The sequence below is a fragment of the Betta splendens genome, chromosome 14 (genome assembly GCF_900634795.4).
Source record: "Betta splendens chromosome 14, fBetSpl5.4, whole genome shotgun sequence".
NCBI lineage: Eukaryota > Metazoa > Chordata > Actinopteri > Anabantiformes > Osphronemidae > Betta > Betta splendens.
This window is the reverse complement of record NC_040894.2, coordinates 8760083-8773758: the sequence shown is the minus strand read 5'-3', so window position 1 is coordinate 8773758 and position 13676 is coordinate 8760083. Positions and strand designations below refer to the sequence as shown.

Below are 13676 nucleotides of genomic sequence, written 5' to 3'. Positions count from 1 at the left end.
TACATGACGCAATCAAGCCGGGGGACAAAGCCTGTGATCAAGGTGCACCGAGAGGCAGATAAGCGCAGGAGCTAACGCGTACGCACAAACAAAAGCAAGTAATTAGTCACAATCCTGTGTAGAACACGCAAACAGGCATTCCTCATCAGATTACTTAACCCTATGAGTCCACACACAAAATACCTCAATGAAACACGTTTCATTGCAAGCAATCGCACCCTCGCTGTGTATTTCCTCAGAGCCACTGTTCCTCCGTCCCTGTCAATAAACCCTCATCAGTGCTGCTTTGACTCTGTTTTATCTTTTTTTTCTGTCTTCTCCCACGCCCCCACTCCGTTATTTAATCAATAACTAAAGATAGTTGCATTTCCAGTCCTCCACAGGCCACCTCTCTTACCCCCGCGCTCTCATTCCCCGCTCCGTCCCTCCCATGTCCCGCAGCTTTCCTCCCCTCTCGCCTCTTTCTCTCTTATTTTGCTGTTGTTGAATGGAGAAGCTGGGTTCCCGGGAACATGCACACCCGTCGCCGGGTGCAGGGCCCGTTGCTGGGGTTTCCGTTGCCAAGACGGCGGGTCCCGAGGGGGAAGAGGCGGCGGGAGCGGTCAGCTCCAAACTGTTTCGGTGTGCGTGCGTAAAGCGCTGGCTGCCGCTGGACTACAGAGAAGAACTTTACCATGTCCTACGACTCACAGGCCCATTGGTGAGTAGGGGAAAGTTGAAGCGTCGGTGAAGGGGGGGGGTGCTGCGTTATGCAGAAGTGCTCACTGTATTACAGACAATCACCTACTGCCTCTGAAGCACAAGCCATGCAAAGCTTAACATATACTGCAGCATTGTGCAAACCTGCCTCGGCTCAGGGATTTCCCAACACCAGTCAGGCACTTTGCAGAGCACAGAGAATAACTGCTGCATCAGCTTCACCTGATCAATGATGAGAGGTTGAGAAAACACTGATTTGTTTTGTTTGTTTCCACAGCTGCTGTCTCGGATACTGAACTTCCTCCTGCCGTTTGTTATCACTATCTTCTGTGGTCACATTGGCAATGCGGAGCTTGCTGGATACGCGCTGGCCTCCGCAGTAAGACCTGTCCTCCTCGCTGGGGCCTATTTACTGTAGTAGCGGTGGTGCTGGTGTTACTTCAGCGCTTGCAGTGCAAAGAACAGATGCTGTGGTTCGTGTTATCTGGTGGTTCGGCTGAGTGTGTTGGCTTTAGTAACTTAATGGTGTGATGAGGTTGATTGCTAAACACCAGATGGATTTAACATTATATTCCAAAGAGGTGCAAAAAGTCCTCTGGGACTTTACAATCACAACGGTTGTAAAGATAAGGGGAACGCAGCTAAAATGATGAAGAGGTGGTAACACGGCTGGAACTGGCAGCAGAGCCTGAACATTTGCGTGGTTCCTTCTTGAAGTTGTGGTGGTGACACGCTCCAGACCAGCAAACTGCTCAACTCACTGCTTTTCAAAAGGGTTTGCACTTCTGCTGGTGACCAATTAGCCAAAGATGGCCGATAAGTTGCAGCTATAGCATTGGGAAGCTCCAAAGGGCAAAGCAAACACACTGCGTCGCTGTGTTCTTGAAGGGTCAAAGGTCAAATCCTGTAACCTGGTTCATTTGCCTTAGAGACACTGTGAGTGGTTTATGTCCCTGAACCCTCTGAGTGCAACCTGCTCATTTACTGAATGTAAAAATAGCTTCCTTCAATAGCGTTCACGTACATTATGTAACATGCTGGGAAAAGGCGCCGCCGCCTGCCAGCGTTAGAACTAAAGCCTTCACATCTCAGAATAGGTAAAACACATCAGGCCGGTCTCGTACCTCCTGTAAATACGCAAGCAAGTGCTGCTGAACATCAGGTGTAAGAAAGCATGAGACATTTGAAAAGGAACGTTTAGTTCTAGGTCAGCGTTGCCGCTTGAATTCTCTTTTGTGCGTTTATTTTTCCACTCCTCAGACCATTAATGTCACCACATCTGCAACAGGCTATGGACTGGCGGTAGCTTGTGACACGCTGATGTCTCAGGTGAGCGCATGACTTCACCGGCGCCGTTATCCGACGCTGCGTGGACGACTTTAAGGTTGAATAAACGTAATCAAACCTGCGTTTCTCAGACGTTCGGCAGTAAGAACCTGAAACGCGTCGGAGTGATTCTACAGAGGAGTTCACTGATCCTCCTCCTGTTCTGTCTGCCCTGCTGGGCTCTTCTCATCAACTCGCAGAACCTACTGCTCATCCTGCAACAAGAGGATGAGGTGGCAAGGTACACTCATTTGATGGGACCCTTTAAACAGGCCTCTGTGGAAGATAAACTGTTTGACATTATAATATAATAGCTCTGGGGTTCTTACCCTACATGTAGAATTTAGTCTTCAGCCCAAAAGCTAAACTGAGGTTCCACCAGATGACTAATTTACTAATTTAAACTCATTCCATTTCCTCGGCTCCAGAATCGCCCAGCTGTACGTGATGGCGTTTCTACCGGCGGTTCCAGTAGGTGCACGCAACTTAAACAATAGCAAGTCTGAACATATAGTTTGTGCTTTTCCCTGCCTTATACAACAACATTGTGATACTGTGTGACAGAGTACTAAAAGCTTAATTATTAATTAATTATTAAAAAAACAACTTGAGATTTAGGAGAGTTAAGGGTTGCCTTTTATAAATTGATGGTGATGTGTTTGAAAGCAGCATTTACCTAATTCTAAGATGCTCCCTGTTCTTGGCTTCAACCCATGGAACATGTTCAGTAGCATGATAACTCTGATCGCTGTAAATAATGTGATTACGTTTGAGCATTTACTGATCTAAATTTAGCCGTAACCTACATGTAAATGACTTTTCGGTGACGCGTGATGTAGTAAACCGAACGTGTCACTGTTACATAATTGTAACTGAGGTGAGGCCGGGCCCAATGCTTCCTCTGCCTTACAGGCCATGTTCCTGCACCAGCTGCAGGTCGCCTATCTGCAAAACCAGGTGAGGTCATGAGGAGAAGTGACCCACGCTCCGAGGCGCCACCAATTCCACCGTAACCACCTTGTCTTTCGTCCGTCAGGGCATAATTCTGCCTCAGATGTACACGGCCGCCGTCGCCAACATTTTTAACTTGGGATTCAACTATGTCCTGATCTTCAGCTTGGAGCTGGGTGTCACGTAAGTGTCATGCTGCTTTGTCTTGCCGCTTCATTGATGACTGACACTGTGCTGCTTGCTGGGCTTGAGATGCCATGACCAGTTAATCAGACGGGACCCTGGCTGCGGGCGGGCGCTGCTAGAGGCCAGGGAGCTTTATATGCATTGCAATCTAACCAATGCGATTTATTGTTGCAGAGTAATGTTTATTATCTTGGTTGTGACAGAGGAGAAAAAGGGAGATGAGAAAGAGCTCTGGCAGGAGTTGATCCTGATCCAGCTGCACAAACATTTGATTCAACAGGCAGTTTTCTTACCCAATCAGGTCCCTCCTCTCACATGCTAATTTTAGAGCTTACTCTCACACATGTGGTTGTGGAAATAAATTCAGATCCCTCTCCTTTGCCGATGCCGACCTCCTCTGACCCCTGGGTGCACTGCTCTTTCCTGTACTAGTCCAGAGGAAGCCTCAGTTAGCGAAGGGTCATCACTGCACATCCCGTGTCCCGTATTAAGATAGATGTTGTGTTGTCTGGGTTTGCAGGGGATCAGCAATCGCCAACAGCCTCTCTCAGATCACCATCTGCCTGCTGCTGTATGGCTACATCCGATGGAAGAAGCTCCACCGGCAGACGTGGGAAGGTGTGTTGAATGAATACGACGATGAATGTGGCGAGTTTTGTTCTCACAGGGCAAATGACGCACGCTTCCTCGTGCACCTTTCTGCAGGCTGGTCCACTGACTGTCTGCAGGAATGGGGCTCCTATATGAAACTGGCTATTCCCAGTGCCTTCATGGTCTGCTTTGAATGGTGGATATGGGAAATTGGAGGTTTCCTGGCTGGTTAGTGTTTCCATATTCCCTGTGGGAGGGCTCTCCAGCACCAGCTTGTGATCTGACTTGGTCAAATGTGCTAAGATCTTTACTTCCTGACATCAGGTATACTTGGCGAGGTGGATCTCGCTGCTCAACATGTGGTGATGGAAATAGGCTCTATAGTATACATGGTATGGATCGTCCATGAGAGCATATCATTTTATTCATGCATGCTATTCTAATATAAAATGTCGATGGCATCCTTGCAGTTCCCTCTGGGCATCAATGCAGCGACCTGTGTGCGTGTCGGGAACGCTCTGGGGGCCGGAAACACCGCCAGGGCCATCGTCACCTGCAAAGTAGCCCTGGTTATTTCAGGTATGGAGCTGTGCACATGTGACACAGAGGCCCAGCGGTACCATCTGACACACGCTAACTAGCGTCTTCGCCGCAGGCCTGCTCGCTGTGCTGCAGGGGGTCGCTATCACTGGGACCAAGTCTGTTGTTGGATACATATTTACCTCCGATGAGTGAGTTTCACACGTTCACGCGTCACGCCCGTGAAGGCGGCTGTTTCTCACAACCTTCCTCTGTCCTCAGGAACATTATACAGATCGTCTCAGAGACCGTCACGGTTTACACATTTGTACAGTTCTTTGATGCACTTCTGGTACGTTATCACTGGGAGGGAGATGAGGAGCACATAATCTTGCAGCAATATTTCAAATTGGAGTTGGAGTTTTGTTTGAATCTTTGTGTGCGTGTGTGCGTGTGCGTGTGTGTGTGTGCTCAGTGCGTCTGCGCAGGGATTCTAGTCGGATCCGGGATGCAGAAAATAGCTGCTGTGTCCAACCTGATCTGCTACTACCTTATCGGTTTGCCGGTGGGAGTGGCGCTGATGTTTGCTGCCAAGCTCAGAGTGTTAGGCACGAGGATTCCTCCATACTTTGCCCATACATACTTTTTTTGAATGTAGGCATTTCTTCTGACTTGACTGTGTCTTGTTGCATCTCAGGCCTGTGGCTGGGTCTGCTCGTGTGCACGGTGCTTCAGACCGGATTCCTGCTTATTCTAATCTTCCGGGTCAACTGGAAGAAAGTAACACACAAGGTCGGGTGGCAGGAGCATTAACGCGTGACACGTTTCTGCTTTGATGGGTTGAAATCTAATGATCCTCATTTTAGGCTCAAATGCGAGCAGGGAAAAAGCTGGTGGTGATCCCAAGTCGTCCTGTGAGTCTGATACTGAATGACGCGATGATGCCGGGCGTCTCTGACGGATCTAACACGGTACGGCAACAACGTGGTGTGTAACTAAGCAGCAGCGGCCTCGCAGTGTCCTCAACAGCTGCATCTGTGCCCATTAAGGCCCAGTCAGACGCTGAGGAGGCTACCAAAGCAGATGGCTACAGCCCCGTGGACACCAAGGATCAGGAGGTGACGGACCACAACACAGACGCAGGAGGAGCCCAGGGAGACGCTGAGCAGAGCCGGGCTCCATCAAAGGCACAGGCCCCGGCGCTGCTCTCCGTCAGCCAGCTAATATTACGCCGGGGACTCACCGGGCTGCTTTTAGCCCTGATCCTGGCCGCGGGCGTCGCTGTCCACATCGCCGTCCCTGCTCCAGAGCCCTCGGCCCACAGCAGGGCCAACCTCAGCCTCACGTGGGCCAACGACTCCACTCCCACACTACTGAGTCCACTGGACCTGACCTCAGATCTGTGAACTGGCGGTGGCAACTGTAGACACCTAGTGGATAATTCGATTGTTACACGTCGTCCGCGTGGTTTTTTTTTTGTTTTTTCTTTTGTTTTCTTTTGAACACGGGGTGAACGATCTCGATGACGCACTCCTGGGCCAATCAGAAGACTGGAAGCAGCAGAAGAGACTGAGATGCTCAGCTCATTACGAAGACACACTGTCTAAAGGTTCTCTCGAAGAGACCGCATGGACGTCATAAGCAGGTGTTTTTCCACTGATACATTGTGATTTTTTTTACCAATTCTTGCCTTGTTGACTGAGCCTGGATCGCTGTCTGGTGTTTTAACTTGAAGACATATTCAACTGTAATTCCTAGTAAATGAATAAAAAATAACATGGTTTTGTACAGTTTATATTTAGGGCCAATCATTAAATGTACTGTGACATCACCTCAATAAAGTGAATAATAATAAAACATATTACAGGGAATATGAGCTAGCGACCTGTACAAGTACAATACTTGGTACTGATGGACGTCAGCATCTTCTTTAAGGACAAATGAACAAAAGCTGCCATCAGTGGACCATCTGTGAGGCTTCTACCTCCACTGGTACATTACCGTGGTCAATATGAAGTTAATATGAGACTTAGCTACTGTATCCCAAGTTCTAGTCCAACCACACTCACAGCGACTCTCACCCAGTCACTCGCTAATGATGACACAGCGTGTTACTGATTGCAGGCTCTGGAGGTGAGCGGGACAAGATTACAGTCTCTGTGAGGAGCCTGTGGCAGTGTCTCCGCTGATGAGCCGGATTCAGGCTGCGGTGGCGACGTAACCACGTATGAATCAAAGCTGATTTACATGTTGAATAACGATACATTAATATGCACGTTTTGTGTGACTGGAGCAAACCCACGTCTGACACCGGCTACAGGAAAGCGTCACACACTTAGTTCATGTTGAAATGAATACACCGGCAGCATCCAGGGTTTACTCTGCACCTGGAGGAAATAAGGTCTATCAGGAAAGTCTGGGTTGACTCCTCCTGTTATCTGATGTTTACAGAGGGAAGTCACAGAATTATATTTTCAGAGGCATGAATGGAAACAGGCTCAGCAAGAGTCTCACATTGTTTGGTGAAATATGCCGTCAAGGTTGTGTTTCCTCAGGTTCTACACATCCTACCTGATACCAACCTGTCAGAGAACATCCACAATGTGCCTAATGTGTCTTATCTAATATGAGACTTAAGCTTTCTCCATAAATCACATGCAGTCACAGCCTTCTGACAAAAGAATCCATTATTTTTCTAAATGTTCTGCCACTGCAACTTAACAGGGAAATGCTGTCAGGAAAACAGTATTTTATAATAAATATGATGTCTGATGTAAGAAATGTATTTTATGAACTCAGATGAATAAAATCCTATATTAGCTTCAGATTCGTATCTGTCATGTGTTTAAAGTAAATTGCACCAAAACACGAGACATATGAGTCAAAGCACCTGAGGATCATTACTCCTATAGATAACTCATAAACACTGACGAGAATGAATTTGATATGTTCATATCTCATGAGTGAGGAGACTTAAAAATCATCCAGAAACGTTGGAGCAGGATTATTAAAGTCGATTTGTGCCAAACAAGCGCACTCCTCCAGCCGCCAAAGCGCCCGCCCTGTGGTTTTCAGCACCATGAACTGGATGCGCACGCTGTCGCAAATCACATGCGGTTAACAGTTGGTCTAAACACGGTGCATTTATTTATGAGCGAGCTCCAACTACAAAGCCTGAGCTAGTTCCTTATCTGCTCCCGCGCAGAGCGAACAGGTGGTTGATTTGCACAGTTTGATGATGTCTTCATCCAGTGGGAGCACACAGACCTTTCATTATCATCAGACTTGGCATCGCAGATCAAAGGAAGGGAAAATAAACCGAAGAAAAGAGCAGCATTTCTGTCTCTGATGATGAAAGCGCACATCCACAAATGTGCTGTAGCCTAAATATAGCATTTAATCATCCGATTTCTAATTGCAGTTTCCATTCAGACTATAAATTGCAGAATGAGAATCTATATTCCGTCACTGTCTTTTTTGGAGCTCCTCTTACGCAGCAGGTTTCTATAGACAGGAGACATACTCATAGTTTTTAGACTGCAGCTTTTCATTTACCGGAATAAGACTAATACAATAACTCAAACTACTATTTAAAACGTTGCCATATGATTTTGACTGCCATCAAAATCATATGACACTGTCATATGATTTTGACTGCTAAAGGAAAACAGCTGCCGCGTTAAAAGGCAGATCCACTGAGCTTCGTCTCGTTCCCGCACACATGTGGCCCAATAATGGGCACTTGTCTAATTTGAGCTGCCTGATGAACAGCCCGCTGATGAAGACTCCAGCAGGGATGACGGTGAACATGAACGGAGCAGTGAGGCCACGTCGCACCTCCAGCTGCCTGACTGACAAAGCTACGTCGCGGGGAGCTGCTGATCTGCATCAAATCCCTGCAGCCCAGTTCTTTATTGGACTAAAGGCAAACTGGCGCGTACGCGTGTAATGCGGCTCGGGGTCTAGTTTTTAGTTCAGGGTCCAGGATAATGTGAAAAAAGCAGCAGGCTGAGGAAAAAAGAGAAAGCTGAGCATCACACAAAAAGATCGGCACATCATTAAAACCCTTTCAACTAAAACTGAATTCATCACCTGCATGAAGGCAGGATTTACTGCACATCTTTGGCATTAGACTATTACCTGTGGCTGAATGATGCCTTCTGAGCCAGAGCCATTCCAGAGCGCTGCCTTTCTGCCGCGGGCACAAAATGATCTTGTTACCGATAAACTTTTTGTCGTTCGGCTCCGCGCGGCGGCTCTTTCAGCCTTTGAACGCACCTGCTCCCGACGATATCGCCCCTGCAGCTGGCGCGCGAGGCCAATCTGCGCGCGCCGACACGGGGCCGTGAATGGAGTTAATTAGATCAATAATGCGCCGCTGCAACAATCCGGCGCGGCGTCGAGGGATGCACATTCAGAGATCACGGTGGAGGAAGGCAGAGTTAAAAGACAGTCCCGTTGAGTTTTTATAGCGGAGGGAAAAAGGCCAAATCAGAAGCAATAATGTTACAGATGGGGATCGCTGCAGCTGTGCTGATGTCATTTTATACTGTTGCACTAGTTAGTGGAAAGGGCTCATGTGTGAGAAAACACAGCAATGATGTTATATATGATAAATGAAAGGCCAAGAGCAGCTGTAAGACGGATGGAGCATGGGAAATATCACGGTGAACTACAGGCAAATTCTGTGGCATTCATTAGTTGTGATGAACTAACATAGGAATAAACACTAGTTGAGGACAGACATTGTCGTCAATGCAACAAACATAAATGAACTTCAGCGAACATGAATGAAATGTTGAAGCCCGACTGCAGCGCACGGTGTCTGAATATTGAGTTATTAAGGTGGAAAAAACATCATTGTTTCAGAAAGGTCTTCAGGTACAGTAGGAACAGGTCCTCTGGCAGCTGACATGTGTTATGCTTTGGTTTAGCTGCAGCTCCTTTGTGTTTCTAACACTTTTACTACTTCTCTTTTCTCCTGTAGAAAATAGTCCCTGTGATTGCTGGTGTAGGTTTTTGACGGCTCTTGGCATCAAAAGGTTTCCACAAAGCGAATCTAAATGTCCTATCAAGTTCTGGATTTGTACGGTGAATAGAAGTTGGTGAAAAGTGGATACGTGTTGGAGATCCATTATTCTCCTCATGGAGCTATAATTTTCTCTCTCTCTTTTTTTTCGGTGCCACATTGAAAATGCAGGTGTGAACAATAACTTATCAGCTGGGATTGGCTGCGGCGCCGCCGTGACACTTAACAGGATGCGGGTCTACAACTTAACCCGTCCGGAGCGTCCTCAGCATCACCTTTAACACCAGCGAGGCCTCGGCTGGGACTGTTTTAGCGAATGTGGCTCTAACGGGAAGGTGTTAACCTTTAATTCCTTTTTATCAAGAGCCTCATCCCGTCGTATGAGTCACACTCTGACTGGAACCTCGTGTGGAGCCCATCTCGTCTCACCGATCTCCTCCCGCAGTCTGCAGGGCTCCGGAGCCTGAGGCATTCTCGGGCAGCATCCGCAGCATGAGTCAACGGCGCACGCGGCAGCAGAAGGCGATTCGTCTGTCGGCGAGTCCATTTGCTCCCTGCATGTGTTCCTGCGCGGCTAAATCTCCCACGCCCGAGCGGGATTCGGCAGGAGACGGAGCTCGGTCCCTCCGCCGCGCGATCGATAACCAATTACGTGTGCATGAATCAATAACCGGGCCCTGGTCTCTGTCTGCGAGCGTGGATGTTGAGCACAGGATGCTGCTACGAGTCACAGCCCCTGCACCCTGACCTGTCACCGAGCTGCGCTGTCCTCCGCCCCTCCAGATCAGCGCGGGGAAGGACCGAAGCCGGTAGTTTTTGTGTCAGCGCCTCTGCAGCATCCGCACGTCTTCACGGCCGGGGGTCAATTAGACCCGTACCATTAAAGGGGTTTAAGTGATGCTGGAGCTGTGTCATTTGTTCGCATTGGATGCTTAAAGTCTTACTGTTGCTAATGTTTAGCAGGGGGCCATAAAAAAAGGGGGGGGGGGATGATGGAAGGGGTGAGTCCCAGCTTTTTAAAGGTGTCACTGTGCAGTTCAGCTAATAACAATAATAGAAAAAGTCCATTAATGCGCAGGCTCCTGAACAGGCTGATTTGTGTGTTCTGTCGGCCGACAAACAAGATGGTGTCATGTTTCCGGCCGAGGGACAGACGAACCGCCGGCTCTGTCACTGTAAAACAACCGCGGCGCTTGTATCCTGACGCCGCGTCATGTTCTGCTCCCCTCGCGGTGACGAGCCCCTCTCTCCCTCGCCGCGCGTGTGGGTGTGAGAGCCCTCCGCTAGGGGGCGCTGTTGCTGAAATCCCACCTCTCCAGATGTCATGGCTCGTGGGGCCGTTTGGGTGAACTCTGGATGGATTTTTGATCGTTTCATTAAAAACATGTAGGCATTTCTCTCTCCGTTAGCGCACGCCGAGTCATTAGGCGCCGTCAACACCACACAGTCAGTCTTGATGTTGGACCTGTGCTCCTTATGTCTCTGGGCCCAAAGAGGGGGAGATGAACAGAAACGAGAGGGGGAATGTAGCTGAGGCCAGCGGGGGGGAGGCGGGGGGAGGCAGGGGTGACACCTGGTCTTGGTCCTCATTCATTTCCCTGGTTCAGTGATGCAGCAAGGCCCCACCGGGTCCACCCACCCACCGAAAAGCGCCTCCATCCCAACCACACACACGCGTGAATGTGCTGCACCAACCAGCGGGGCCGGCGTCCGCCGTGACGTCACACTGCAGTTCTTCCCCGGCTCCACTGGATGACAGTGGCAGGTCGCCGCTTCCACGCGATGATGAGCCGCCGCTCTTAATGGCGGCCGCTCGAAGCGTGTGTGCGCGAGTGTGTGTGTGTGTGTGTGTGTGTGTGTGTGTGTGTGTGTGTGTGTGTGTGTGTGTGTGTGTGTGCGTGTGCACGTGCGTTTGGGTGGGGTTTGCTCCGGATGGGTGGTGATGGGGTATTGAAGAGGTGGAGAGGGTTTATTGGAGGGGGTAGGTGGGTTGATGGAGGTGGAGGAGGCGGGGGTGGGCAGTAAAATTGCAAATGAGAGGAAATTGTTTTGAGTCACAGCAGATTTGGTGGAGTGAGATAAGGGCTGATGACGGTGGTGGTGGTGTGATTAGGATTAGGGTGGGGGTGGGGGGGGTGGAGAGAGTGGAAGGTGGTGGTGAAAGCGTTGGGAGGGGCGGGAGTATTTGCACACACAGTGTCACCATGTGTGCGTTTATCAGCGAGCGTATAGGTTGTGATTTTTTTTTTTTTTTTTTAGAGAGAGAGACGGGAATTGAGGGAGAGATGAGGTTTGGATAATGGCGGCCGCAGAGAGCCGACGAGGGCACGGCGTGTCACGGGCGACGATAGAGGGTGATGGAACAAGACAGAGTGGATGAGACAAAAGAAGTGAACATTTGATAGAGAGGCAGGAAAAAGGGAGACAGAGTGCAGAGGCTACGCCGGGGAGGGGGCAGTGTGTGTGTGTGTGGGGGGGGGCAGGCCCTGGATGAGAGGATGGATGAGGGGGGTGACGCGGAAGCAGCGCCACAGCGATTCTCTTCCCTCCTTTGTTGCTGATGCCGTGGACGGCTCCGGCCGCGGCTTTTGGGGGGGTTTGAGGGGAACAATGACGCAGAGGGATCCGTCGCGTCTGCCTCGGCCGATAATGACGATGGCTACACGCGATAGCGATGATGAGCGGCTCCCCGGCGGAACCCGGGAACCGCCGGCACGTGAGCGGCCGCGTCAGCGGCGGCTATCGCGCGCGACACATTGCGCCGGACACGCGGACTAGCGGCTATCTCGCGGCGGCAGCGTGTGCGACGCCGGGTACGGGGCGAGACACAAAGGGAGACAGAGGTGGAGGGGAGAGGGGGGGGGGGGGGGCGGGCACGCGCGGCTGTCACCTGCACGCACTTGACATTCGCGTGTGGGATGAATGTGCGAGATGTCAAAAACAAAATGAAGGCATTTACAGGCGTACGAGCAATCTTGTATAATTTTGCTTTTATCACTTTAGACAGAAGAAACTCAAAGGCAGCCACTCAGAGAGAGACGGGTCCCACTGAGGAGCCTCGCGCTGCAACGCGGCGAGAAGCTGAATGAATCTAAACCCCACCGACGTCAGAGGCTTCATCCGAGCTAAACAACTGAAGCGTGGTCTCCCCTCGCCGCCACAATGACAACACGAAAGACAAATAACTCGGCCGTGACTAAAGCGGAACAAAACATTTTGCAGCGTGCTCCTGATGATGTGTGAACCTTTGAATTCTCCCAGTGAGTCATATACTAATTGCTATAGAAATAGACCCGGTGATGCTGCACTCGCATTGTGCTATAAATACGTTTTCAGCTTTATCATTTTTTAGATGGAAGGCCGACAGTGGGAAAAATCCCCCCCCCCCCCCCCCCCACCATCAAAAACAAATTACAATCATAACGCCACTGTCGCGTCCCTGGGATAATTAGGTTAGCTCATGACTTAATGAATTCCTTGTCTAACCTGCTAAAACAGGCGTCGTGGGAACATTAGGATCCCTCCGTGGATTCACCGGCCGCGGACGAGCCTTCTCAAATGCCACCAACTCTGGCTTCGTCTTCCGTGACTCATCCAGGCTCTGAAACAATGCGGCGCGGCGCGGCCCCCGTGACACGCCGTCCTTCCCGCGGCGCCGCGCGCGGGACCCACGGGTGACAGAACAACGCGACGGCACAACGCCGGAAGAGAGCAGATGTAAACAGGCCTTTGAGGACGTCTTTTATGAATGACTCAGAAGCCTCCCATTAAGCTGGCGCCGCTATAATGCGTGACTGTGCCTTTGTCGGGCGCGCGGAGGGGTCGCGCACCTGCATTGTACATGGCAGATTCGTGCCTGGATGCGATTGTGCGCTTTGTTGACTCATGCGCCGAAGAGGCTCATTGGCTGTGGCAGCTGGTTGACCTTGGAGAGAAGACAACCTGTTTCTCTCACTTTCAGTTTCACCCTTGGGAGCCCTCTCTCTCCCCCTCTCTCTCTTTTGTCTGAGAGATGTACAATGTGACGCGGGAGTCACATGACAGCCGCCACCGCGGATAACAGCCAGAACATGGCAGCCCAAACTTTGACTCCCGGTCCCCTAGCGATGGTCACGTGCTACGACAAGGGGCTGATATTCATTACACAGTGTGTTATTTGGAAAATTGATTGAAAAAAATAAAAGGGCCTATTAGCGCTACATCTGCTCAGGCATTCAATACACGGGTAGGAATGATTAAATAATGAGTCAGGCCTTTGTGTACACACACGCATGCAGCCACACTGGAGACCGAGCCAGTCTCATCCGCTCACGAGCCTCTTTGCACCCGTCGTTAAGACGCTGAAGCACTTGAGTAACTACCGCGTTGTATTTAA

General features: G+C 50.0%; 2 protein-coding genes across 7 annotated transcripts in view; one reads left to right on the top strand and one right to left on the bottom strand.

Moving 5' to 3' along the window:
• Window positions 1-13676, bottom strand: part of tmigd1 (transmembrane and immunoglobulin domain containing 1) — a 47137-nt gene that overhangs the window by 4160 nt on the left and 29301 nt on the right. Inside the window, exons 1-3 of one of the 5 annotated variants that reach the window (XR_003788137.3) lie at window positions 5516-5657; window positions 4916-5042; window positions 4160-4306 (exon numbers count right to left, since the gene is read on the bottom strand). The exons of 2 other annotated variants lie outside the window; for them this stretch is intronic. Coding sequence is in view for 1 of the 3 variants with exons in the window: in XM_029173462.2 (XP_029029295.1) it covers window positions 5516-5563 (48 nt within the window). In the remaining 2 variants the exon portion in view is untranslated. Of the gene's footprint in view, window positions 1-4159; window positions 4307-4915; window positions 5043-5515; window positions 5658-13676 lie in introns of those variants that run through there. 2 more of the 5 variants (XR_003788138.3, XM_029173462.2) reach the window with 2 other exon arrangements.
• slc47a1 (solute carrier family 47 member 1) lies at window positions 57-7097 on the top strand. 2 transcript variants are annotated; one of them, XM_029173457.3, is made up of 17 exons: window positions 60-700; window positions 977-1078; window positions 1960-2028; window positions 2118-2266; window positions 2454-2496; window positions 2938-2982; window positions 3062-3159; window positions 3683-3780; window positions 3868-3981; window positions 4078-4145; window positions 4224-4332; window positions 4409-4484; window positions 4555-4624; window positions 4748-4880; window positions 4970-5064; window positions 5139-5243; window positions 5322-7097. In XM_029173457.3, the coding sequence occupies exons 1-17, from the start codon at window positions 488-490 to the stop codon at window positions 5676-5678; spliced, it is 1944 nt and encodes a 647-aa protein (XP_029029290.1). In that variant the 5' UTR covers window positions 60-487; the 3' UTR covers window positions 5679-7097. The 2 variants fall into 2 exon arrangements, with proteins under 2 accessions (XP_029029289.1, XP_029029290.1); XM_029173456.3 differs by having other exon boundaries at window positions 57-700; window positions 4555-4880.

Bases quoted from the DNA above. Each gene is read 5' to 3' on its own strand.
- slc47a1 (XM_029173456.3), top strand. From the start codon at position 488: ATGGAGAAGCTGGGTTCCCGGGAACATGCACACCCGTCGCCGGGTGCA. The intron at 2,029-2,117 runs GTGAGCGCATGA...TGCGTTTCTCAG, and splicing joins GTGACACGCTGATGTCTCAG to ACGTTCGGCAGTAAGAACCT. The intron at 5,065-5,138 runs GTCGGGTGGCAG...TCCTCATTTTAG, and splicing joins GGAAGAAAGTAACACACAAG to GCTCAAATGCGAGCAGGGAA.